The following is a 27,569-nucleotide window of genomic DNA, read 5'->3' as shown; positions in this document are numbered from 1 at the left end:
CACACACACACACACACACACACACACACACACACACACACACACACACACACACACACACACACACACACACACACACACACACACACACACACACACACACACACACACACACACCTTTTTTTAACCTGGCCCACAAGGGGGCAGTATAGAGTGCAGTATTCTCATTTTTCACATATTGTGAATAATAATCACCTGACAGTAATTACAATTTATAACAGAGCAAATAATTACTCCATTGGGTATACTGTATATACATCACTCAAGAGGGTCCAATCTAGTTTAGCTTGGCAGGTACGGTTATATAATACACCCAAGTCATCTCAGGAAGACTATCAACATCAAGAATCATAACAAAAATGGTACACGATCAGACGCAGATGTCTCATAAATAATTTACACTGATCGCCGAATTGCATGTGCCCCAGCAGCTTCACTTACGGTATGTAAAAATAGCTATCTGCAGGTATGTACCAGGCGTGTAGTGTTAGCTTCACACGGCACCACACTGGTCCGCACATGCACCGGCATGCACATGCGTGCCCGCGAGACAATGAGACAGCCAAGTCAGCATTCATATTACCAACTATAAACACTTGTGGAATGATTATCATGAATAAAATAAGCAAATCTGTTCAGGCATATCTATCCTCTTTCTGTAGACCCTCATAAGGTTAACACATTAAGGATAAACAACTCATTATTATTCTTTACTTGTACACAGTCAGAGCATACTTATTTACACGCCCCTCGACAGTGGGTGCAGGGCAAATAAAGCAATCATGGAAGGAGGTAGGGCCCGCACACCATTCTTTTGGTAAAGGATTACTTCCATAATCCATATCCATAATGGATACAAGTGATGAAACGTGTGCATCTGTATGCTGATTGCTGACCTGATGAAGATCGATTAATATTTTCAATAAAGTAATCCTTTACCAAAAGAATGGTGTGCGGGCCCTACCTCCTTCCATTACCTGTACACACTGACACACTAAGCCATGTGAGTCTTTCCATGTTGTGGACTTATTATTATAAGATGGTTTACCTTCTTCTCATAAGGTTAACACATTAAGGATAAACAACTCATTATTATTCTTTACTTGTACACAGTCAGAGCATACTTATTTACACGCCCCTCGACAGTGGGTGCAGGGCAAATAAAGCAATCATGAAATGAAATGAAATGAAATGAAATCTATATTTACCCAGGGTATCTGGGCTAAGCTCAAGAACTTGTTTCCAGCCAGGCCCTGCTCATAGAACACATTTCATCGTAGTGGTTGATGCCTTGTTCAAGGGCATTTCAGCGGTGGTAATTTTAACGTGTCGGACGGCTGGTTCGAACTGGGAACCTTCCGGTATCTAGACCGCGCCGCTATCCGTTCGGCCACCGCTGCCACTAAGGAAGGAGGTAGGGCCCGCACACCATTCTTTTGGTAAAGGATTACTTCCATAATCCATATCCATAATGGATACAAGTGATGAAACGTGTGCATCTGTATGCTGATTGCTGACCTGATGAAGATCGATTAATATTTTCAATAAAGTAATCCTTTACCAAAAGAATGGTGTGCGGGCCCTACCTCCTTCCATTACCTGTACACACTGACACACTAAGCCATGTGAGTCTTTCCATGTTGTGGACTTATTATTATAAGATGGTTTACCTTCTCCCCTGTTAAAGTGACCATGTCCAGGGGTCCGTACATGAAGCGACCCGTCACAACCTGCTGGTTCTCTTCAATGAACACAGCATCATTAACACGATGGTTGGCCGTCACATTCTGGATCAAAGGTGTACAAATATTTAGTATATATTGTCACTGTTGGTGGAAACCTTGCATGTCCAAAACCATTACTTTTCAGGAAATGGAAAAGATAATCTGTGTTCCAGTGGATCTAACGTAGTTATTAATTAATTCTTATTAATACATTTATTAAATATTTATAAAAACCCACAGACAGACTTAACCACTTTCAAACCCTATTTTGGAAATGTCATTATAGGCCTCGCCGTCGGCATGTTGCTATGTGATGCGTTGTCGTCTTGAAGAGCAGCAATCTTTGCTACTTTTGTGCAACATTGTCATATGACAAAGTATAAAACAGGACATTCAAAATATAAAAAGAGTAAGACGAAACAAGGTTTCTGCCTGACAGCCTGCCTGACAACACTATAGTATAAAACTTCAGGTCAATATTGCAGTGCTGCAGTAATTTACACTTTTGTAGATCTTCCCCTTACTAACCCTGATCTTCACGTGGGTCCTCTTCCGAAGCCACTTCTCTCTGGGTTTGGACGGAGTGAATTCTGAGACCTCTTTGCCATCCAGCTCAAGAATGCTGGAGTTCTCATGTCTCATTACCTGATGGAGATATTGAGATTAAACCACACACCACTAACTTGCATGAGGTGTGGCCACCAACAAGTCACAAATAAGCAGTGTTCATTTAACCCATTTTGGGCGGGAACCCCTTCTGGCGTTTTAAACATTATACGTTATAATTTAGCTATTGAAAATAGCAGATCTACAAGCTCATAGCGCGCCACCGAGTGGCGCGAGCTTGTAGGTCTGCTAGAGGAAATTTCGACGTCAGGCCTGAATGGGTTAATGCAGTAGACGCACCTGTCTCAGCAGGAAAGACACAACATCGGTGGACTCCCAATAAGACGCGTGGAACAGGTGAGGGAGTGCCACGGTTGGGAAAGCTGTCAGAGCGTCAGGGCAGTAGAGGGCAAAGTCCATCCGCTTGGTGCCCCACCAACGTGCTGCGACTGCAAGCGGATTAGAGGCACACGAGTGAGAAGGAAGCAGGGAGAGCTGCTGTGAGGAGCGGGAAGTGAGGGACGGATGCAACACACCCTTGATTCTCAACCACCTAAAGTTAAGGTTGTTTTCCACCTTAAACCACAATCAGCACAGATCCCATAGTTCTGCAGCTAGAGAAAGGGCAAGTCGTTAGTCCATCGTTATTTGCCAACATAACCAAGCATGAGAGGAAGGAAAAATATGCTTGTTATTGTTAGAATGCCATCGAGAAGCACTATTTATTTATGTTAATAGTGAGAAACCAGCATTGTTATTTTTGTTAGTATGCTCTTAAAATAAGATGGAATGCAGATTTGAAAGGAAATGCCTGTCAGGAGAAAAAAACTATAAGATCTGGGCCTATACAGTATATAGTTAGAAGACACCTTCAACATTATCAGAGGAAGAGGATACATCTTGAACTCTACATTATAAATCAACATAATGTAAAGGACCCATTGCAAAAGAAGTGAAAGAGATAACTATAAGCAGAGACACATTTTGGAGAAAAGAATCCAAACAAGACATAGATTTTGATATAATATGAACAGTACAAGAGTGGAAAGAGAAAACTGTATAGCCTCAGACCAAGTTAGTCAAGTTCCCTCCCTTAGAAGAGTACCTTCGTCCACATCAGCCTGGGAGTCCAATGACACTAGGTCAGATATAGCACAGTCCAGACCAGTTGACAGGCACCTCTCAAACTGGTGAGAAGGTCTAAGACCTTCACTAATAGCCTCCGCTTCAGGCTCCAACTCTGCCAATGGATCGTCTCCAAGATCTAGCTCTGGAGATTCAGGGGCCTCGACAGCCTTTGCTTTTCTACGGGACTTAGGAGGGCTTCTCAGGAAGAATTTGCTTTGGGATGACAGTGCAAGTTGGGATGACAGGGCAAGCTGTGATAAAAGGCTGCTCATTTTGGACTGGTTAATTTGGGATGATTGCGCTATGGGAAAGAACACAAAAGATACAAACCATATGATTCATGAATGGTGTTAAAAACAGTTATGTCAGTCAAAAACAGTTTTAAAAAAAATATGCTATTATACAGTATTTCTGGTTTCAACCAATAAAACATAAACAGCTGCTACTAGTGTTCAGAGATGAACTCCAGAGCTGTAAAGGATGGGGTAGAGTATGCTGGTAGAGTGTATAAATATTTTAAAACACTGTGGTAAGAGATGTAAAAGAGCAACGAAAGCAGTGACTTTGGAAAGACAGTCTCACATAAAACAACAGAGAACTGGTCTTTTGGGTGGACATTTGTGATAGGGAGTGGACGATGCAGGAATGGCTCAATCAAGCAGGTTTACATGCATTATAAACATTAGATAAATGCAGGACTCGTTCATTGCATTTACATTGAGACAGTGGGTAAGAGTTACAACAGACATTGAGTGAAAAGTGAATCTAAGCTCAAGTCTTCTTTATTACAATGTCTTGACACTTGTGATTAAATACTGTGTAAGTATAACCACCTGGGTCTCCGTCAAAGGAAACCAAAGAACCGACACCCCACACTTGGTCAAGGGGACCTTTCCCCCTAAGCCACCGCCCATCAGTTGCATAAAATCGTCACATATTTGCTTCAAATGGAAAGCCCATTGATCTCTAAATGTTTGCCCTTAGATACTTAAGTATTCCCTTATGCAAAGGTCCATAGTAGCCATTCTCCTCAGAAAATCTTAATTACCAATACCAGTCTCTTAAAAGATAATTTGTGGAACCTAAAACAATGACTGAATTTTGTCAACTCCTGTTAATGTTTGGCTGTGTCCTTCTTGCTGTCACATTTTGTTCATAATTCTTCATCATAATGTTCAATATCACAGCATGATGTTTAGCATTGATTTTGTCAGTTACTTCCTTTTTTTCCCTTGTGCGTAGTCATGGCTGTGTTAAATTATTAATATTATTATTATTATTAAGCTTGCGCTTCCCGGTTCTTAGAAGAGAACTACATTATTGTCTTCCGTTAAGTTTGGCTTTCTTTTTCTTTAATATCTTTGTATGGAGGTCCACACGTAATTCCGACGGAGCATTAGTCCGACATGCGCTGATCCCATGCTTGCGGTTATGGTTAGGTTAGGGTTTGAGGTAGGTTGTCGTTGTATGTTGTCCATTTTGGAGAAGGTAGCTAACACTGACAACAGTGGTGTCAAGTAACATTAACGTTAAAAGATGATGATGTGATGTGAGTAAAGAGTAATCATGGCCTGAATTGTACATATGCATGTATTATGACATTATGACATTAAGCCTGAGGCAAGGAGACAACCTAAGAAGATTTATCTAATGCTCCTAAATTACTGCAGCTTAGGAAATATTTAGCTTAAGGGACAAACTTAAGTTTGAAACTTATGCAACCGGTCTTCAGGCATAGTTACTCTGCAACATTCACCCACCTTTGAACCCCCACTTGGAACCTGATCCCAGACGAGCCCTCGATGTGACAACCTGTGGCCCACGTGGGAAACCAATATCTATTTTCAGCGAAAGGGGAAGGCTTCTGGGCTTCACGCAGGGCTACTCTCTCTGCTAAAGAAGACTGAAGTGAGTGTCTCACTATGAATCAGGTGGTAACTGTTGGTAGGCGGAACCCCAGAGTAAGTTGAGCGTAGTTGAGAGTGTAAGTTGTGTAGAGTCAGACAGTTTGGGGTTGAGTGAGAGCGAGAGTTAAAAAGTGCAATAGAAGAGAGGGGTAAAATAAATAAAGAGGCCAGATTGGACAGCAAACGAGAAATCGAGTGAATGAGATTGCACAGTAAAATCCTCAGTGTTATCCTCAGTGTACAAATGTAACCAAATGGACCTACATTTTTACACTCTCAAAGTAAAAATTACACTCAGGATTTTACAGTGTAGGATCAGCGTTTGTAAGAGTGAAGGCAAGAGAGAAAGATTTGGTGGTAACAACACTTACTGTTGGCTATGTTGGTGGCAGTGTAACTGTCTGCCATTCCTGAGACCTGGCTGGCAATGCTGGCCTCACTGGCCCTCCGTAGGCCCCGGGAGAGGGGGCCCGTTATGGGAGAGGAGGGGTACGAACTGTCCATGAAGACACCACCATGAGACTGAACAACATCTGCTATTGAGCCGAAACAAGGAGATCCCATTAGACAAAGACACAGGTAAGGGGAGCAGACAATGATGAGGGGAAGGGGTTGAGATGCAACAGCAGATGCCATGGTTTCAGAGAGCAAGTGAAACCAAAAGGTTATACCACCTGTTGGCCAAAGCCATCTACGTGTAGTGAATTAATGAAAAATCACGACTGACTGTTAATCGTTACTCTTCTTTTTCGCCTTTTCCTCTTGTGAACGAGGAAAAGCGCCACATTTAAGTGAATGTAACAGCTTTAGTTGACATGAGGAAAAACTGCTGGAGACTTTACATAATCACAATACCTTTGACCATCATCACAAGATCAGAAGCAAACATATAAGGAGCTGATTGGGGTGTATCGGCAGGGTTCAACATTTTCTACATAACAAGCCTTCAAACTTTTCTGACATTATGGAGATGATGTAGACATACTGAAATAATTGATTAAAAATCACAGCACAACACAAGCTAGCACCTTGTTAATATGAACAAATGACGGCAACAACGAAATGGATCACCACAACAACTAATGGTTCTTACGTTTTCATCACATTTCCATGTTGGGTCGTTACCTTTGACTAATGAGAAGTATTTGCACAGAACAGAACCAGCTATGCTCACAGCTGTAGGACTGAATGCTGCAGGAACTACAAGCCTTCGAAAAAATAGGACACCCTCAGATCGATCCTTGCTGGAGGAGGTACAGTATATTCTCAGTTTGCCATAACAACAGCAATGGAAATGCTCAGAGTGGGACACATGATACATGAACATTTTCTACTGGATGGTTCCCGGCTCAACTCGACTCAGCTCACTTTGGAACCAGATGCTTAATTTCCCACTGTAAATAGTACCCCTTCAATATAGCAGAGTGCTTAAGAACAATGAATTGTCTGGAATCTCTATTTAAGCTCTACAGTCCAACAAAAACAGTTTGATAATATTTTAGGTGACAAATAGGCAGTGGTGTCATGCTCGTAGAACACAGTACCACGCTGTGGTACCAGTAATTTTTTGACGTGCGCGCAGGGACAGAACGGAACGGTACACGTATAAAGCGTCCCCCTAGATTCAAGAGAAGACGCACAAACCTCGCGTCACCAGACTTTCCAAGACGTACCAAGTACCCAGTGGTCTAGGTTTACTGGCGCCCCCAATGCTTTGGAGCCCCAAATAAGATGACACCAAATAAAGTACCAGGTACCATCCACAACTTTTCCAGTATGGAAAACCGAAAAAGGCGAGGAGTTGAGTTGAGTCGAGTTGCGTAGAGCTAGCCTGGTACCATGCATTGGAAAAGCCCCAATAGACATACAGATATGACAAGTGGTTTCGGATGGACACAACATAGAACACACACATATACACACGCACACACACAGTCAATAATACGGAGAATAGATGCAAGTGAAAGGGAGAGGCTACACACACTCCAGAGTGGCGGGTGTGGCTCTGAGGAAACTCTCCTGCCAGTTTAACACAGGTACAGGAATGCAGGTCTCGCTGATGGTCTCCTGACAGCGAAGAGACAGAGGAGGCCCACTATCGAGTAGAAGCTGAGCGTTGCTCTGGACCGTCTCCACTAGAGAGGCAGGCGGAGGGGTTGGAGGTCAAGGGGTTTAGGGGGTCAGGTGTGCAGATATGGGGACAGGAAGCCAAGAGGCAGGAAAAGAAGACAAGGAAGACAGAAACATATGTGGTAATCACAAGGAAAACTGAATGTGTGACAAGAGAGCCGAGTTGAAATCCAGAGGGTTATTTTAAGTCTGAAAGTGCACAAATGGAACGGTTATGGGGAAGAGTCAATTTTGGCACTTATGTGTGTTCATTTAAACGGCTGGATATTGCATTATTGCACATTTAAGTGTAAAATTAACACTCCTGTGAAGCACTACTAGAGGATTAAGGTTTAATATTAGGATGTTTTAAGTCACCAAACTGCTAGCTCTTATTCATAATAATTACGGCATGAAGTGATTAATGTACCTGAATTTACCTTTAAAACGTTATCAATATTTAAAACTTAATTAGTTACACTTAGTGGACCCGTGGGCATACAACGACAGCTCATTTGATTAAACTACCACAATCTAATAAATCAAAACCAAGGCTTGCAGTCATTACAGACTCTTTCTTTCATGATTCTACAGTTTGTTACCCTCCATGCATCTCCTCCTGATGCTCCACATCGAGTCCCTAATTCAGCATATCTACAGTATGTCAACTATGGAAAACAATAACCCAAAAGGAATTATATCGTCACATTATCTGTATATGTTTACTAGGGGTGTAACTATGATACAGTAACTGCATCGATCATATCGTATCGTTTGACTTTGTATTGTATGATTGTGTCAAATCGTTTTGCAATGCAAATAATTGATGAAGTACTTACTTGTGCGTTGTATTTAGACATTTTAAGAAGAAAAAAGAGCTACTTGGTCTATCGATAAATGTGTGTATTACTGTGTTCATGCCACGGTGCGGGATTATCAAATACAATGTCCATGTATTTGCCAGAGATTCACTGTGTTTACTTATTTATATCAATAATAATACATACAATACAATAATACATTGAATCGTATCGCCATGAATGAACCAATATCGTCCATGTATCGTATCAACCACCATGCGTATCGCATCGCTGTTCAAATGTATCGTTACACCCCTGAAAACCATCAAATGAAGAGGCTGAGGCTAAGGGTTACTTCACTATCATGAGCAGTCCTAACAGTAATTATGGAGTATGGACACATGTAGATGAATACATTGCTTCACAAAATGACTTTATGCCGAGCCAGTAGAAAAATTGTGAGGGGAAAGACCAACAAACAGCAATGGCAACAGGTTTTGCCTAATGCATGCATACATGGGGAACAGTATAGCCAAGCAGAATCTAGAGAGTTTCTAGTTGTTGCAGTCTAAAGTTACTGATGATAAAATAAAAACAACTGTTTTAATGCATGTATAAGGCATTTATGACTGTACACACAAATCCACATTGTGTGTGTGTGTGTGTGTGTGTGTGTGTGTGTGTGTGTGTGTGTGTGTGTGTGTGTGACCTTCTGCTTTGTCATTCCTAATGAAGTGCTTTAATGTATTGGTTTGAGTGGGGCCTGTATCCAATACGTTATTATTCAGAAGAAAGGCCTCACCCAGTAGAGCAGAGTTGCCGTCTCCCAGGGGGAAGCGCTGGTAGCGGGTTAGGGTTAGGGTTAGGGTTAGGGTTAGAAGAAAGGACTCACCCAGTAGAGCAGAGTTGCCGTCTCCCAGGGGGAAACGCTGGTAGCGGGGCACATTGAAAGGCGCTAGGAGGTGAAACTTCTTCTCCAAGAGGGGCTCCAGACGAGAGGCCGAGGGGTCAGCAGGGTGGAACAGGTTATACACCTGTTGGCAGGCCGGTCGCAGCTGGGCCACTAGAGGGAGACACAGAGCCAAAAACCATGGGAGTGGACAGAAAATAAAAGGTTGAGATGAGCAGTAAGGTTTCTGAGCTATAAACAAAATATCTAACAACGAATTTGTAGTCGACTTACCATCTAACACTGGAATGACAGTTTTCCGCAAGGCCAGTACCAAGCCCAGGGGAGAGCCGAACAAGAAGAAGTCGGACACCTCAAAGTCAAACTTCCCCAGGGGCCCTCCTTCCAGCTGTGTGCTACTGCTGGACCTGCGTGACGTTGAGTCGTTCCGCAGAACACTAGAGTGCAAGCTGAAAGGACAGCCAGGACATCAAATTCACATCTGCTTGTGTATACTTCCTAAGTTATCTCTCCCTCAAACAAAATAAACTGAATCGGTGTACTGTATGTGAACACCGGTTTAGACCTGCCACTCAACACTCACCTGGTCAGGAAGGCCTGGTGCTGTTTTATGGTGTCAAGTTCATAGGTGGAGGAGTCGCTTCTCTTGCGGGGTAGTTGCCGCCTGCCGTCGTCGCCTACACTGGAGCGCGGGATGTCAATGTTACTGCGGCTGAGGTGGCGGCTGCCCTCAAGGTTTGGAGAGGACGATCCGTGGCCACTATTGATGATGATGCCAGGAGAGAGAAGGTCCTGGTCCTTCAGGGGTGTAGAAAGGAACATTTAAGATGTTATTGTTTTTGTACTTTTTTCCCCATTGATAAATAGTAATAGTGAGACTGGTTTTGTACCAGTGAATAAGAAGTTGACGTGGGTGTTGGGTGTTCAGAACACAGCATGGTTTGTCTCTTACCTGCACACTCACAATGCTGCCCCTACGGCTACTGTTTTGGCTCTCACTCACAGTCTGGTTGCTGCTGCACAGTGCGTCAAACCCTAGGATTCCTCCCACACAGTCGCCAATGAGGCACACCTACAGAGGTAAAGACTTTCTAAATGGCCAAACACCAGTACAGTAAAACATTCAAACCAATGAATATCCGAAAAGCTCTCTCTAGGACAGGGGTTCTCAACGTTTTTGGCTGGGGACCCCCGGAAATGCTTTGGCCATGTCTTTATTTACACGTTATTTACGAGTCACGACAGATTTGCGTGATGTTTGGACAAAATCTGTAGGAGTAAGAATAAGGTAGGGAAGAGCCTGCATGATTGTAACATTTGTCACATTTCACACTTTCCTTTTTTCAGGCAAAGGGCTATCATGAACCACTTAAAGTTTTTCAATTGATGAAACGGGTCAGGAGTTATTAAACCGAAAGTGGACGCTGTTCCAGCGTTACAATTGTTGCGCATATGGGATTAATTGTAACGGCATGTGCCATAAATGTATACGCTAAAAAACACCATTAAACATATCATTGAAACAGCTGTTTAACATTGTTTTCACACCATGGATGTGATAAATCTTTTTTATCAAACATAAGGGAATTATTAAATATTACCGAGTGTACCAGTTTGAGCGTTTGAGTCAGTTCAATGGGAAAATACATTGATTCATTCAGTTGTACAATGTTATACAACCCAAAACTAATTTAGAATACACTCTGTAATTGAAATCCTTAATTTGTCTTGCAAAAACCGGCCTCCTGGTGCCTCTATAACCGCTCTGTCGCTTTGGGGTGTTTCATACCGATCAGAGATTAGCTGTCCGCACGCGCACGCACACGCACACGCACACACACACGCACACACACACACACACACACACACACACACACACACACACACACACGCACACACACACACACACACACGATGGACGAACAGGGGCGAAAACATAACACGAGACACCAGTCTAAAGCAGGTTATAAGAGTGTGGATACATCACAGGGCAGTACCTCACCTGGCCAGAAAAGGCTGCTCCATTCAGCGACTTTATGAAGTCAGCATACACCTGGTTGGCTCGGACGATGACTGTAGCCACAGCCTCCTGGTACTGTGGAGCGGAGGTGGCCAGAAGAGGTAGCGCTGCTAGAGGGATGTGGTCCTGACTGTTGGATAGACAGCCTACATCATAGCTGTATGGGCTGAGGCTGCACATGAAGAGAATAATACATTTACTATAATTAATAGTATATATAACTAGAAAAAGTGCCCTTCTGGGCACAGGTCTCCACCAGGAGGATAGGAGTGTGTGTGATGTTTAGGAGTAATATAAACATGTTTTTTTGTTTGTTTGTTTTTTGCAACAATTTTCTTCATTTTGTTGAGGAAATGCAGAGCCAGATCACTCATAGCATCTCTGAGGATAGAATTGTGGATGAGCAGGACATGTGCAGCATTTTGAACGAAACGGGCCACTCCTGAAAACTTTAGAAGGCAATGTTAACCAATCTGTGTAGAATGATAAATCCAACAGACTCGTCTTGATCACATGACTACAGAGATCATGTGTACCGATTTGCGTGAGATTTGGATGAAATCTGTGAGACTAACATAAGCAATGTGTTTAGCAGAAATCGGCCTCATGGTGGCGCTATAACCGGCAGATGTGGAGGGATGCAGGGACAATGTTTTTCCATGGCCTCTAGGGAGTGCGCATACATAAGTTGTATACAGATTGATGAAGTTATAGCTAAAAACAGGAATTGGCCTGTTATAGCGCCACCATGAGGCTGATTTGGAAAAGAATGAGTGGCATGTCGTCCTCGGCCTAGTGGAAATGTGCGTGTATAATTTCACGGAAATTGCACACTGTGTTTGTGATTTGTGGCATTTTGTTCGAAACGGACCAATCATGTGAGCTTTGGAAGCCAATATTAGCCAATCAGGATGGAAGATGGGAAATTGTGCAGATCTGTGTTGATCACATGACTATGGAGATAGTGTATACCGAATTGTGTGATGTATGGATAAAATGTGTACGAGTAATCTACAGAAATGTGTTTTGCCTAAATCGGCCTCATGGTGGCGCTATAACAGGCCGTTGAGGAATATTTGGGGCAGAGGTTCATCGTTGGCATCCATGGAGTGTGTGGGCAAAGTTTGGCATGGATCGGGCCAACGGTACCGGAGATTAGCTGATAACGGACGGACGGAAGGACGGAAGGAAGGAAGGAAGGACGGACACACACACACACACGGACGGAGTGCAAAACATACTCTCTCCCCATGCCTTCGGCCTGGTGGAGACAATTACTATAATAATGATAACATAATAAATTGTATAAAAACTTTGCTACAGATAGCTCAACATGAATTACAACACTAGGTTAAACTTACTATAATAAAAGTGAGATACATAATGTGAATAAATAATGTACGATACCAATAGTGGACTCGCCCCAAATAATAGTTTTCAGCCAATTGGTTATTGTGCGTGTGTGTGTGTCTTTACTTTGACACCAGGGAGAAGGCTTCGGCACAGATGGCAGGACAGGGCACCAGGCGGAGGGCGATCCGTCCCAGAGCAGTAGGGTAGTGAACCTGCATGACGCTGTCAAACGCTGTGCTGATGGTGTTCACATCAGCCTGCTTGCTGTTCTGATCCCCTCCTCCTGTATCCAGGATGTTCCCTCCATGGAGAACCAAGACCAGCACATGGATCTTGGAAGGCTGCAAACACTGCTGGGAGGATCCATCCTGACAGAGAAATCAAGGAGGTGCTGGTTGATGGGCTTGCTTCAAACAGGGCTACAGTATTAACTACTTTAACCCTGGCATCCTTATAGGCAAACATTAACGATAGGGCTGACGCCATATGATAAAACCAAACCATGCTCATTACAGCTACAGTTACGATTACATGCTCACTGAATGACAAAAAAGAAAAGAAAAACACACACAAGGCAAACACTTGTAAGACCTCTTTGTGCGTGTGTGTGTGTGTGTGTGGTTATACTTTTCATGGCTACTCCTGATTAGTGATGGGCATCATTAGGAGTTTATTGATTCCAATTTTGCTTATCAATTCTGTTCTTACCTGTTTGGGTTCCATAATCGTCAAAAACAAATACAATAAAAAAAATATCTTCATTCTTAAAGCAATAACAAAAGTAAATAATAGCCTACATTATTTACTATTACCACAACAAACGCTGAAGCCAATGCTGAAACATTTGGTCCTGAAAATACATTTTCAGGTTACATAAATAATTGGTACGGTAGGTAGATAACACGGTAGCAGTTAAAGCTTGTTGCATGTTTTTATCTATAGGAAAATACTGGAACATAGATGATTAGGAATTGATCAATTCCAATTTAGATTCCTTCATTTTTATGGGTACCCGGCAATTTGTTTGGGTTCCGATTTCGAACCTAATTTCGATACCCAACCCTACTCCTGATAATTTAAATTTCCCCTGCAGGTGTCCAACTGTTCACAGTATGATTTCATGAGGAAATGGTGATTTGCATCACCTGCTGTAGTGAATATAAATCATTAGCCAGTCTAGTCTATCCAGTATGCCAGTCCCACTGTCATTTTTGCACCAGGAAGACTGGAGCCTGATACAATAATAGCAGAGCCAACCATTATTGCACCTGCATGGGCAACTATTTCATCAATCAAACGGAAATGAAAATACTTCCCATAGATAAATAGATACATTACCATACTCAAATTAAATTGAGGGACACAATGTGCAGTTTTGCCTGTTTCTTTTACCCAAAAACTCCACATTTTTACAGACTGCACGGTACACTCCACATCACAGCTACAAGTACAAGGGAATTTCACACGGGGAGGTGAGGTTTGAGGAGCACATGGGTTTGACTAGGGCAGGGCAATTAGCACTGGGTCTGTTAAAGGGGTCTGTGTGGAGCTACTTTTAGCCCACAATGCAATGGGCCAGAAAGTTTACTTACTGACTGGTGTCTGGTTACGGTGATGGTGGGAATAGTGGAGCTATCGGCTTGGCCGCTAACAGAGCCACGCATCTGAACACAAGAGGACAGAGATGCTGAGGGAGAGAGGCTGGTCTCCGAACCCCCAGTCCGTCTCATGCAGTTAACTGATCTGGACAATCTAAACTTAACGTAGTCTTGCACTTGCGTTTTACTGCCTTACTGTGAGAGATATCTTTCGAATACATATTTTCATATTTTAAATAATAGGGAACCTCAAATTTACCATAAATAAGTACATAAAGGGAAAATAAATTAAAATAGTTTAGAAGTGGGGCTCAAAAACTCTCTCTAAAGGCTTTGTGAAAAACGACGAGACACTGTGCAACTCCATACAACCATTAAAGTTGAGGTGAAAAAACCCTGTTGGTTAGAACTGCATGACACTTACTTCATCTAGTCTTTCCTCACTGGCTGCTCTTTCATAATCCACTGCCATTTCCTTATACAGTTCACCTGCAAAGACAAACACAGTCAGAGACAAAGGCTGATATCATGTAAAGCCGAATCCACAATCACCTCCCATCATTATGGAACACTTGTTTTGTCATTACCAGATGCTCCCTCGCTGTCTGAAGCCTCTATCTTGTCCATGAGTTCATTGGAATTCCACTTGGCTATCTCTTTGGGAAAGACTTCCTCGTTGTCTGAAAAGTCTTCTGCAAACGGGAAAAGACATATGAGGTCAAGAGTCTGTGGAAATTAACTGTAATTCATGCAATTATCTGACTGGCTACACAGTAAGAACCCTGTGTTAATTTAACTCCAAGAGTGTTCACATGTAACCAGGTCCATTTCTACATGCTTGGAGTTACAAATGGATGAACTACAGTAATACAGAATTATAAGGTGTGTTGGGCAGTGTTCTCTGCAGCAGGTAAACTGAATATGGTTAAGATATAATGCATTATATATTATTGAAAAACATCCCAATAGAAATTCTTAAGCAACCCAGCTGCATTGGATGGTGAATTGGTGTCCACAGACATTTCAGCACAGTTAAGCAATTTCTTGTGAAAATGTGTCAATATGTTGTCTGCTCAAATGCCAACATGATCTCCAACTCACACAATAGTTACTTCAAATGAAAAAGTAGGGATTGAATATGACTACTTGGCTTATTACATTCATAACTAGCTACTGTGACCCTTTAGTGGTTCACATGCATTTTAAAGATAAACAGAGATTTATTTGAATCCCTCAGTGCCAAGTCTCACAGGCAAATATACATTATATTACAAGGAAATTATAAAGAATAATAAATTCCATACTCCCAATACTTCATCAGTATTATTTGCCATCATATGTGGACAGATCATTGTATTAACTAAAACTAAAACAAGGTATCTGTCCTAAGAGTATCTCCACAGGGGGATACTAATTTATTTTTATGAACAGAATATTATTTATAATGTCTATGCTTATTTTCTGATTCACGCACACAAAGGGCAAAAGAATGACTAGCAGTCATTTATTGATCTGTCGAGAATTTTAAAGCCTTAATCATTTGAATACTAATGAACCCTCTTCGTGTTTTATGGCCAATGTCTTTCTCTGAAATGTGGCAACCAGTTTACTGTAGTCTCCAGCAAAGTAGCCATTCTCAGATTACATTAGCATTCAAGTTGATGGCCTGGGCCGTGGCTCAGCGGTCCAGGCACCTTGGCTGGTAATCCAGTCTGGCAGTGTGCCGCGGGTTCGACTCCCGATCCACAGACTTTACTGCATGTCACCCCCTCATCTCTCTCCCCATTTCCTGTCAGCCTACCGTCTGTCTCTCCATAAAAAATATAAAATAAAAAGGCGAAAGCCACAAAAAAAAAAAACATTAAAGTTGCTTTCCTAGCTATTACAGTGCTTACATTTACAAGTATTCATAAGCCGACTTAAAAGTAATGAAAATGCATATAACTTTCAAGGAAATGTGTCTTAAAGAACAGAATGTTTTGTATTACTTATCAATAACCACAAGACCATACATGTTGAGTGTTTATCAAAGGTTACATGATCATATCCTATGATTGTTCATCAGCATCAATACTTGGTGCCTTCCATCTATTCACCAAGACACATAAGTGTGGTCCCTTTGTCTTCACTATACAGCAAGTCACTAAACCAGCGTACTCTTTCTACTGTAGGGGCTTTGTACAGTTACTGTGATGAATTCTGTGTTCAGTTGGTGGAGTTGTTCACTTGGAAGGATGCTACAGGCTACAGTACATGGAACACTTATAAAACAACTCAGAGGGGTGCTTATGCAACCAGCTACTAAGTGATGTGGTAGGGATATATTCATGTAGTTAAATGATTATTGTGACTATCTGGATGAAGATATGTTAAAGTCTCTGTACTGTAAACCGTTATACATCCAATTCAATCGACGTGGATATAAATGATGGAATATACAGCAAAATAAATGAGACCATTAATCCTGTTCAATTAATCAGTCATTCATAATGTTACATGCAGTTTTATTACAGTTCAAAGTATGCATGATTTTATTACTGTTTTAGCATCATAAACAAAAGGTATGTGAAATCATCCTTCAAGGGGCACATTTTGCGGATTGACATCTAGCCCAGTTATATCATAATTATAAAGAACTAACATGACACATTCTCAGCACTTCCTAGCATCCATATGCAGCACACACATGACACGTGGCAGGTAGCATAAGCAGTGGAGGAGGTTGTTGGTCAGACAGGGCTTTCAGGACAAAGTCACCCGGCCCGCGTCCTCTCTGGGGCTCATCCAGGACAGAGCCCACGTGTCACATCACACCCACCTTATTTCAGCTGCAGGCCCAAAGAATGATGGGTCTCTGGGTAGCTTAAGAAATGATCTGTATTAAAGAGATGCATGCAGAGTCAGGGGTGGGGGGGAGAAGGGAGCAGGCAGGTCTTGGTGGGGAGACGGATGGCAAACTATTGCACCGCTAGCACATATCAAAATGGACGTTACCATAAGCGTCAAAGAACTCCTCTTCCGAGCTGTCCTCAGAGTCTCTCGCTATGCTCTGCATCCTCCACTCCGAGATGCTGTGACGTGAAGGACTCGCTGACGCACATGAAGACAGGAGCATAAAGAATTGCAGTTATTTCGAGAATGTTCTAAAAAAGAAAGCCAGTTAATTCAGGACATGGGCATCCGTCTTCCCACGCACATGCGCGCACACACATATATACACACACACATACGTATAGTGCTGCAGAAGCATGGTGATATACAGAACACGCCTAACATACTTGCTAAGGTGTTTGCACCTTAGCACTTGCAATATCCTAATGTGTTTACTGTGTTATATAATAATTGCAACAGTCTCTGTGGTTACTTTATCCCAGATGGACTGCATGGTGGTCAGGGAGCAGGCAGAAAAGAAAGTTCCACAGACAAGCTACAAGCTCACTGACAGTCAATTACTGTCCAGAAAGAAAGACAAATGCTAAGCTAAAAGTAGGCCATGTCTATGACATATCTTTATTGCAAGCCTTGTATATCATTAGCATTGATTGGAACAGAAGGTCATTTAGACAGCCTCTGCTGTATTGGATGCTGTAAGGGGCAGGTTGGTGAGAGAGGGGGCACAGCTGTGGTTGTCAGCGTACAGAGTGGAGGACGTCAGCCGTTTCTGAACTGTGATGTCAACACTGCAGCTAAAATTAGCACTGTGAATGAGTTTTAAGAAGTCGTGCGGGATATGAGACAGGGTCCAGGTGGGAGGCAAAAAGAAAGGTGCTCTGTGGTGGGGGTGACACCTGTTCTGTCACATGGGTGCAGTCAGGACATGTGTTTTGTGATGTCAATATGGGAGCCAAAAATGGCCCAGATGGCCTGGGTCGTGGCTCTGCGGTCCAGGCACCTTGGCTGGTAATCCAGTCCGCCAGTGTGTTCGACTCCCGATCCCGACGGCCTTTACTGCATGTCACCCCCCCCCCCATTTCCTGTCAGCCTACTGTCTATCCCTCCGTAACAAATATATAAAATAAAAGGCGAAAGCCAAAAAAACAAAAACGTTGTAGGGGTGAAATGAGGTAGCCTGGATAGTTAGTACAATACATATAAAGTTGTTAAATCATTTAAAAAAAAATCACACCTGTGACACACAAACACACACACACAAAAAGCTGGAAATAGGAGGGGCTATCACCACTCAAAAATAAAAGGTCTTGAATTTTAATTTTAATGAATTACAAAAATAGGTCTTAAAAAAACCCAAATCAGGGCTACATTGTGGATCTCGGACTTCATGTCAAATATCTGTGACATATCTGACTCTACATTTGGAGTCAATCAGAGCTCCATAGAGTACTGGAGCCTGTTTCCACGCCCCTGGAAACAAGGAATATTTTTACCCATATGATTTGAGCGGTGCTAGCCCCACCAACGTGTGGCTTTGTGTGTCTTCCCCATGACGTCATGTGACATCCAAGTCAATGGCAAACCTCCACAGAAACGTTTTAGGCCCCTGTGGGGACAAGTGTGATTTTTTAACATCACACGCGTGGTATAAGAACTGTTCTTATACGGAAAAAACAGACTACAGACTACAATACTCAGCCTTAAAAATGAGACTACATCTCCCATTAGGCATGTATTAGGTTTTTTGTGTGTTTTTTCAGTTTTTTTGTTATTAAATGATGTGAATGCATAATGAACAACACCGTTTGATGCCATCTCACAACAGCTTCACATGCACGTAGATGACAACATGGTGAAAATGGCCTTCTCCTCACCTCCTCTCTTTGATGAGCGGGAGGATCTGGAGGAGGTGGACCACTGCTTGGTGAGCGCACCTCGTGTCTGGAGAGTCTCTCCTCCCGATCTGACCACTGCTTCCTCGGCTTCAATACAGCTGATGGCCTCCTTGGCCTCTTGGGCTTTGTCCGGGGACGGGGTGCCTCCGTTGGCCTCGGTTGCCTCCTCGGCCTGGCTGAACTGGGCCATCTTCCTTGCCAGGGCCAGCTGGGTCTCCAGCTCCAGCTGCCTTATGTCCTCGATGGTCAGACCGTACCACTCGTCCTGCCAGCACCAGGCCTGCCGGTGGGCACGTACCATCACTTTTCTCAGCCCTTGGGAGAGGATAAGTGTCTTGTTAACCACTTAACCCCAAAAGTCTTTTACATTATTTTGAAAATGTACAAGCTTACACTGCGTCACACAGCTTTGACATCGGCTATTTTCCCCAACTTTGGGCACCAAGATTAATATGGTTATGGCAAATGTATTATCATACTATTATCTATTCATACAAAGGTGATGAGTCAACTGACAATGTTTAGATGAAAATACATCATTTTGTCGATCAACAAAGTGTAGACGACTGTGTGACTCCATACGCACCTACATCATGGATGAACCGTTCAATCTTGGACTGCATGCCCCAATAGCGGAACTCCACCTTGCATAGTTTGTAGGCACACATGATGGGGGTCTTCCCTGGGTTGTTGTTGTACACCTCTATCCAGTCGTCCTGCAGGGGGCCTCTCTGGGTCTTCATAGACTGGTAGAGCCGTGGATCCTCCTCTGCCTTGTACTCATGAGGAGCGATGGGATCCGTCACTATGTCAATGGGGTCTGAAAGACAGAGTAAAGTCAGAACATGACAAGGAGCAACATGTGAGTTTTTGACTGCATGGTATGCACTGGTTGTTTCTCTTACTGTGTTGCTAAAAACACACATCCCTATTTTGAGCATATCATAAAGGCAAACCTTTTATTTTAATGGAAACAAATAGACAATCTACACGCTCACAAGCTTGTGGGCTGTTAGATTGGGTATTGTGACAGTGTCATATGACAAAGTCGGACTTAGGTCTTTAAGCTCGTGTTGATTATACACTTTCCTCCTGAATTTCAGTGTGACCAAGAAGATTAAAGTAATACTGCAAATCATATGTAGCAATGGAAAAACACTGACGGTGAACAGTGTAGGCCTAATCGGGTCGCTGCATGCCCTAAAACCACGAGTGTCTGAGCAGTGTCACTGTGACAAGCTTATTATTGCAACCAGCAACTGGCAAAAGGGGTGTAGTGTCAACAAACAGCCACAAGTAAGCGGGCCTTAACTGATGCTTGAGTTAAGATAGAAAAGGTCATTGATCACGAAGCCTTGAATAACAATGACTTCACGCAATCCTACTGGCCTGACAGTTTGATTAACTATACCATATGTGGAGGAAATTGCTTTCTGTAAAGGCTCTCCATTACAAACTACCTACATTAATACTACATTAATGTTGACTATAATTGAACATGATCTGCTTAAAAGGGGTGCAAGTGATGTTTTTGTATGAAAAAAAGATAATAAAAAGCTCAAAAGCTCTATATTCCATTACTAATCATTGCTATAGTGTTTGTTCAGTAGCAGGGATCTCCTCAGCTCTTCAACTCTTTAGTAAACAGAAAATATATTTTCAGGTCGGGATACAAATGCTATCCAATCAGGAGAGATAACCTAATTAAGATTTTTTTTTTCCTGTTCCAAGTTCCAGTTCCAAGTTTGTCTGCCAATTATTTGATTAATCACTTGCTTGTTTCCTATATGATTTCTCTCATTTTGAGCTGGAGAGTAGGGGAGACCATTGTACTGTAAGTAAACATACACTCAGAATACAGTGATTAAATATGACTTACACCCCCTTTAATACAAAATATTAATAAAAGTGCTGCACATGAGCTACTAAGTATATGCATACTCATCTTAATAAGTAGCAGACTCAAACGCATCAAAGGGTGATAAATGTTGATAACAGTAACATAGAAACAAGAATATCAGAGGTACATCTCTGCTGTTCTGTTGAAACCACAGGCTCGTACCAAGAGACCTCTGCCTCTTCTCCACTGCAGACATGTTGAAGACATCTGGCTGGGTGCCTGTGTCAGGCTTGTAGTACGTCTCAATATCGATGGAGAACTTTTCAACAAAGGGACAGGTGTATCTGAAGGAGAAATGACATTGGCACAATGTGTTGTTAGTCACTAACAACACATCGACCAGGACCTTGCACAGCCTTCCATTTTTTTAATATATACTGTGCACTATATCTGTGCACTCGAGTTAAATTAACATTGCAGATTTTACTGTGTTGGTGATTAAAAAAAAGCCTATTTGAAGGTGTTCAGTTTGTCAATTTAATTATAAACCAGAGCTATTTTAGCCTAAGCGTGAGACCACCCACCCCCCCTCTCTGGTCACACTGTTGAGGGTAGGAAATGTGTGAGACATGTCCTTATGTTGCAGCCAAGGACTGTCTAAAGAGGACGAGACGGATATAATCACTATTGTCAACAACAGAATGTGGAGGGGTGTTGTCCATTGGGGTTTTTCTTTTTTGACTGCTAGTTGTTTTGTTTTGTTTTTTTGTTTGTTTTTCTTGTCTCTTTCTTTTGTGTAAGTCATGTGTATTTGGTATGCTTTATTGTAAAATCATTAAAAAACTTTGATGACAAAAAAAAATAAAGAGGACGAGACGCGAAGACCGTACGGGCGACGCCATGTTGCTTATGGTGCTCCATGGAAGGAAAGAAACATGCGCAATGGGCTATATGCAGCCAACACTTCCGCGTTCAGCTTCCTTGGTCTCAACTGCGCATGTTTCTTTCCTTCCATGGAGCACCATAAGCAACATGGCGTCGCCCGTACGGTCTTCGCGTCTCGTCCTCTTTAGACAGTCCTTGGTTGCAGCTAGGACATTTGCAGCAAAGCTGTCACTGGTTGGACAGGATAAATGCACCAACAGGCACTTCCAGTCTATCAATATCTTGTGATTGTCAGTGGTGCCCGAGGCATGCCTCTTTTCAGCACCTACATGCCACAAACGCAACACCTGCACAGGAAAAGGCTCAGACACCAGAGTGTATTTTACTGTGGGAAAACAAAACTATCAATGTTAGTTGTTGGTACCAGACATTGAACCACATTGAGTGTTAATTTAGCTCTTGGGTTGTTAGTCGGGCATCAGCTATGCAACCCAACCGTAGACGTTAGAGTTATATCCACAAGAGGACAGTTACAAAAGGTAATGCTAACTAATATTTATTTCATGTCTCAGTAATGACTCAACAGGTGAAAAACTATAGCTAGACTTACAGAGGGACACATTGTTTTACCTGGGTTACACCTTCTGATTGTTCTACTTTATGTTGACATTAAATAATAATCTGTATTGTATTTTCACACATTGTTGTGAGGTTGTGGATCTGCTATTTTGGAAAAACAAATCAAAATGGTATAAAATGTTTTTTTTCTCTCCTTTTTAACTTCTTGAAAATGTATGGCCTGGAGAGCAACATTTTGACATTGTTGTACAAACCAGTGGCTGATGTAGATTATGTGTAGTTAAGTGTTCTCATGGGATTTCACCTTGTGCGGGTGTAAGGGTAAGCATTCCACGACTCCTCCTCGACCCTCAGTGCAGCCTTGGGCAGGATGGAACGGAACCAGCTGGGAATGTGCATGCCAATGTGGTAGACCTTTTGGGTGTACTGCCCCGTGCCACCTGGCCCGTCTGTGTACGGCTTGTTCTCCAAGATCTCCACCCCACTGCCCTCACCATGGCTCTCCTCTCGGCTCTTTTTCTGTGAGGAGAACAGCAATGGTCAATATGATGAAAAGGTGTGTGTGTGTGTGGGGGGGGATGCAGGAAGGACAGATGCAGGAAGGAGAGCTACTGCTCTGTAGCATGCAAACCCAGCACACACACCTGTCCTAACTGGTGTCGTTAACCACGTTCCCCCTGGCATCCCTATTTTGGTAACATTTTCAAAATTCTTAATAAATGGCGGATCACAACTCATCATAACGCGCCACGATGCTGCGCATTGGGAGCTTGTAGTTAGGTTGTACGAAACATATATAGTGGTGTCTAATGATGTTTATGGGCTGCTATCAAAGACAACAGATGTTGTAGTAGATCAGAGCCATGATGATGAGTGTTGTCCAGAGATTGACAGCTCAATTTTCTATTGTGTACGTGAAACAAGCATGCATGACTAAGCTAATGATATATCAGGAGCTCACTGAAATAATCACCCATTTGCAGTAGGTGTTAACTTCTGAATCGTTAAGTTTGAAAGCTTTGGACATGTACACAGAGTAGCTCCGTTTCTGTCCGTCTGTATACAAGTGACAGTGTTTCCTGTATCCACAAATAAGATATATCTAATTCATATTCATCACATATACAAATATCCTGCTATACAGGAGAATATTTCAGCTCCAATCTAGTACTGTTTAATTTGTTTGTTTTTGTTTGTCATATACTGTAACTGAATAATCCTATGACATAAGATTTGCAAAGCAGGAAGCCCCCAAACCAGTTGACGGAGCCACACCTTTTCCATATTTACATTCCAGGTACACACAGGAAGAGCGCTGGGTGGGGCCTTCAGATGTCATTAGCTGGCATTACGGCTAGGTAACTTACTAAGGGTTTAAAGACAAGAATGTGTGACATCATGCCAAGAGGGAGCTTTGTAGTCATTAGGAAATCATTGAAGATCAAACAAGAAACATGTGCTGAGAGTCCAAGTGCTAAGGGAGAGCAAAGGACAAAGACTGAATTTCTATAAATACAACAGAAATTGCAATACCAGCTAAATGGCTCTTCCTTTACTGTAACAGATAAACTCGTCTAAATCATTTTTTTTTAACAAAGCAGAAAATGTATTTGCCCTGGGCCTGTTACAGTAATAGGATATTTGGCGTGAGGTAGATTTCTCCAGTCAGTCCAGAGGGGAGAGGAGTGCAGACCAGGCAGTGAATCAGCCTGGGGAGAGGAGGGCATCAGGCCCTCCGGCCCTCCAGAGCTCATTACCTCTGACAGGTCGTTCATTAGCCACCCGCCCTGCTCTCAACAGCCACCATACCACTCCAAAGACACAGCACAGACACCCAAGCACCAATGAACAGACTTGGCACGTGCCACGATGCACATACATTTTTACAAACACACATGCTTGAACACTGTAGCGCCAATTGTGATGCATAACATATAGTTTATGATGCACTACTAGCCTATACACAATACATAAGCAGGTGGACAAATATAACATCGCTGTCTGTCAGATGGAAACATTGCATGTCCAAAACATTGGATCCAATGTAGTTATAATTTTGTCACAAGCTCTTGTTAATACTTTTAATTGGCTAAATATTTATAGAAGGGGTCTATTTTGGGCATGCCATTATGGTAAAAAAAAAACTTCAAAAATGACACATGATACAGACCATCAAAAATGAATTGGAGCAACGCAGTAAGGTAACTTATTTTTATTTCAAACTTGCATTGCAGTGTATGTATTCTTGTTTTCACTAGTCTGACCGTTTTAGAAACACAAGGACTTAATTTTTATATTAAGTAGATGACGTGAACTGGCAGACTTGTGTGATGCATGTCAGTGACGCTCGCGATCTTAAATGTCCCTCTTAAACTGTGTTGTTTTGTTGTAATTAAACCAAAATGGCTAAAATCCTTCTTAAATAAAGGATATATTATATGCATGAAAATCCACTGATTGAATGTCCTTTGATCCAACTGCTCTGACAGGATAGCAGTCATTTCCTGGGCTTTTCCTCTTGCCATCAGCTCAGTGATACATGTTTCCCGTGGAGATGCTGCTTTTCCTTTCACTCAGAAAGATTATAGTTATAGTCAAGATTATAGTCAGTGTTTGTACTGTAGGTGGGCTTCTGTAAAGGACAGAATGAGAGGGAGACTAGTATTACATTTCCCTCATGTCCCTGCAAATCCCATGATTGTGATTATGAATTAACAATTAACCATCAGTCAAGAAAGCGGTTTCCTTTGAGCAAGCAAGGCAACGTGAGAATGAAATGGACTCTGACTAGGGTGGGGTGTTGCCTGTTCTAGTGTAGATATGGCCTGGCTGTCCTTTAGACCCTGACTTCATCTATCAGACTTACATACTGTAGGGGATGGATCACACTCAGGCAGGTCTGCCACTCTGCGTGTTACAGTTGCCCTGGTAACATAGAGTAATGAAGAGAAGGGAATCAACACCACCATACTTGGGTTGGTTTCATTTTTCTGCCGACCACTCAAATAGCTTTATTTTTCCTTCTCTTAACCTCCCCGTGAAATTCCGCCCCATCCCTCCTCATTTACAGCTCGTCTTTTCATCCTCCGTTTCCTCTTCTCATTCCCTTTCTCTCTAACAAAACCTGACCACCGGCACGCTGCTGATGTCACGGTTACCATAGTGATGGAAACCTCACAGCAACCAGGCTGTACAGAGAGGGTGAGGTCAGGGGAAAAGGTAACTAAGGGTCACTAATGGAAAGATTTGTTTTCCTTTTGCTTCTCATCACGTGCAGCACACAATAAATCCTTGATGTCTGGAATAATTAATTTAGTAAACTAACCCTGTTATTGTATTATAGCTGTAGAGAACTGCATCAGCTCCACTATTCATTGCATAATGTACTGTCAGACTGTTCAAAGTAAACACAGAGTGCTCTGTGGATCACGGAATCTACAGTACTCGCATTATCAAGTTTGACTTTGACACTTTAAGAAAATAACCGATTTTCATCTGAAGAATGGGTTTTTCAAGTTAACACTTTTTCCACTTGACAATCAGTTGAAACAAGCAACACATTTTTCCAACTAAGCCCTAAATTAGCCCTATATGCCTGACACCGGCCCTATGCCATGTGTCACTCCAGGTCACTGTACAGAACAAGATGCCCAATAAAGTGGCAAATAAAGACAGGAACATGGTTCTGGGAGCATGGCACTTTTAACTAGTTTGTATCGACTAAAAATGGCTGCTTGCTTGGGGGCATGTCCACCCACTCATGTGCAGTGATGCAGCTCAACCGAATTATCCATCTACAGTATGTGGGACAACAGTGGGATCATAAATAGCAAAAGAAATAACAACTGACAAGGCACTGAAGGCAGTAAACAAAATATCCTGGCACTTTTACAGAGAGCGCTATTATGGATTTAAGAGCACAGTCACATGTACGTTTCAGCAAAGGTTTTCAGAAGGTTGTATACCTTCATTTTCCCATTGCTTCGTTTGATTGGCTCAGCAGCAAGTGAGGTGTCATGTGTTTACGGTTCAAACCTGCTGCCAGGCCAAGGATGATGTAAAGGAGGATAGAATAGACATTCTACGCCAGAGCATGCCCCATAGATGCACTGGGAGGTAAACTGGGCTTGATCAGCTTATATGAATAAATAAAAGATTTTTAATGATTTGTCAGAAAATCGGTTGAGGAAAATAAAAGACGACACATATATCACATCACGTTTTCTCATCTCAACATGCACACTATATCATTTTAAAGAGCACAGAGTACGTATCTGACTGGGCAATATTTGCTCTGGCAGATTCATCATGTTTCCAACCTAGACAGCCCAATCAGATATTTACATTAATCTATGCTCTAGATGCTTTAGATACCTTAATAAAATGATAGTGAAAAACCAGAGACCAGAAAGCAAAGTGTGATATGTCTTCTTTTTTTTAAAAGATTATTTAACAAAGGTCACAATCATAAAACATTATTTTAATTTATATTATTTTTTTTTATCCCACAATTTTGCAACCCATTTTTTCACCCAGACCCCCTTTCCACCGGTTGGTTCCCAATGGGAACCGGTTCAGTTCTTTTTGGTTATTAGTCCATGAGCCAGAGCTCCAAAATTGGTGGGAAAAACGTATAAACTTATATACTTATATAAAATTGTTTATAGGATCAATACGAAAGTTAATTTATACATGATAACCCTTTTATATATTTTATATTTAGCTTTTTCATATTTTCGATTATTTTGCATATTTTCCTACATAATTTGTAGTAGAGACCAGCGGGTGGCGGATTTAGCCGCGGTTGCCGTGGGTAACCGCAGGTTTAGGGTGGATTTGGGTCAATTCAATATATTATAAATCAATATCGGATAAACCGTGGGTGAAATAATATGCGGGAAATAAATTAATGGCATCTATATGTTTATTATAGCTTTTAAATTATTATTTGAATGACATAATTTTCCATGATCTGGCACTAATTAGCCGCCTATGAAGTTGGGTCCTCCTTGCACAACAACAACACAGTCAGTGGTCTCCTATACAGGCAGCTACGCTAAAGTTGCTAACAGGCAGCTAGTGAGTCTGAGATAAACTTAAAACTAAGTAAAACAGAAGGGAGGAATATACGTTTGGCGTAGGACTGGGAGTGATTAAGTTCTTTACCCTGCTGCTGGATATGCTGTATGAAAATACGTTGCAATGGGAGAACGTGGGCGGCGTGTTACCATGGAAATGGATATATACAACCACTACGTAACACTGGTGAACTGTCGAGAGAGTGGTGAGTGACATTGTTTGTACAAGTACTATAAATGGCCGA

General features: G+C 42.1%; 1 protein-coding gene across 9 annotated transcripts in view; it reads right to left on the bottom strand.

The window, feature by feature from the left end:
* The window catches only part of LOC306934193 (membrane-associated phosphatidylinositol transfer protein 2-like), a 64,741-nt gene that overhangs the window by 4,142 nt on the left and 33,030 nt on the right, over positions 1-27,569 (bottom strand). For 4 of the 9 annotated variants that reach the window (XM_079516717.1, XM_079516716.1, XM_079516715.1 and 1 more), the window contains 19 exons: positions 22,551-22,765; positions 21,005-21,126; positions 19,529-19,762; positions 18,922-19,257; positions 17,150-17,245; positions 14,743-14,847; positions 14,580-14,644; positions 12,681-12,925; positions 11,187-11,376; positions 10,137-10,256; positions 9,768-9,982; positions 9,458-9,633; positions 9,167-9,337; positions 7,348-7,500; positions 5,737-5,901; positions 3,436-3,759; positions 2,631-2,779; positions 2,253-2,369; positions 1,671-1,787 (listed from right to left, as the gene is read on the bottom strand). In XM_079516717.1, the coding sequence (XP_079372843.1) occupies positions 1,671-1,787; positions 2,253-2,369; positions 2,631-2,779; positions 3,436-3,759; positions 5,737-5,901; positions 7,348-7,500; positions 9,167-9,337; positions 9,458-9,633; positions 9,768-9,982; positions 10,137-10,256; positions 11,187-11,376; positions 12,681-12,925; positions 14,580-14,644; positions 14,743-14,847; positions 17,150-17,245; positions 18,922-19,257; positions 19,529-19,762; positions 21,005-21,126; positions 22,551-22,765 (3,315 nt within the window). The remainder of the gene's footprint in view (positions 1-1,670; positions 1,788-2,252; positions 2,370-2,630; positions 2,780-3,435; positions 3,760-5,736; positions 5,902-7,347; positions 7,501-9,166; positions 9,338-9,457; positions 9,634-9,767; positions 9,983-10,136; positions 10,257-11,186; positions 11,377-12,680; positions 12,926-14,579; positions 14,645-14,742; positions 14,848-17,149; positions 17,246-18,921; positions 19,258-19,528; positions 19,763-21,004; positions 21,127-22,550; positions 22,766-27,569) is intronic. The other 5 variants (XM_079516718.1, XM_079516719.1, XM_079516722.1 and 2 more) reach the window with 5 other exon arrangements.

Source organism: Electrona antarctica (genome assembly GCF_951216825.1).
Source record: "Electrona antarctica genome assembly, chromosome: 12".
Classification (NCBI taxonomy): Eukaryota; Metazoa; Chordata; class Actinopteri; order Myctophiformes; family Myctophidae; genus Electrona; species Electrona antarctica.
The sequence above is the reverse complement of the archived record's forward strand: the minus strand, read 5'-3'. Positions and strand labels throughout refer to the sequence as shown.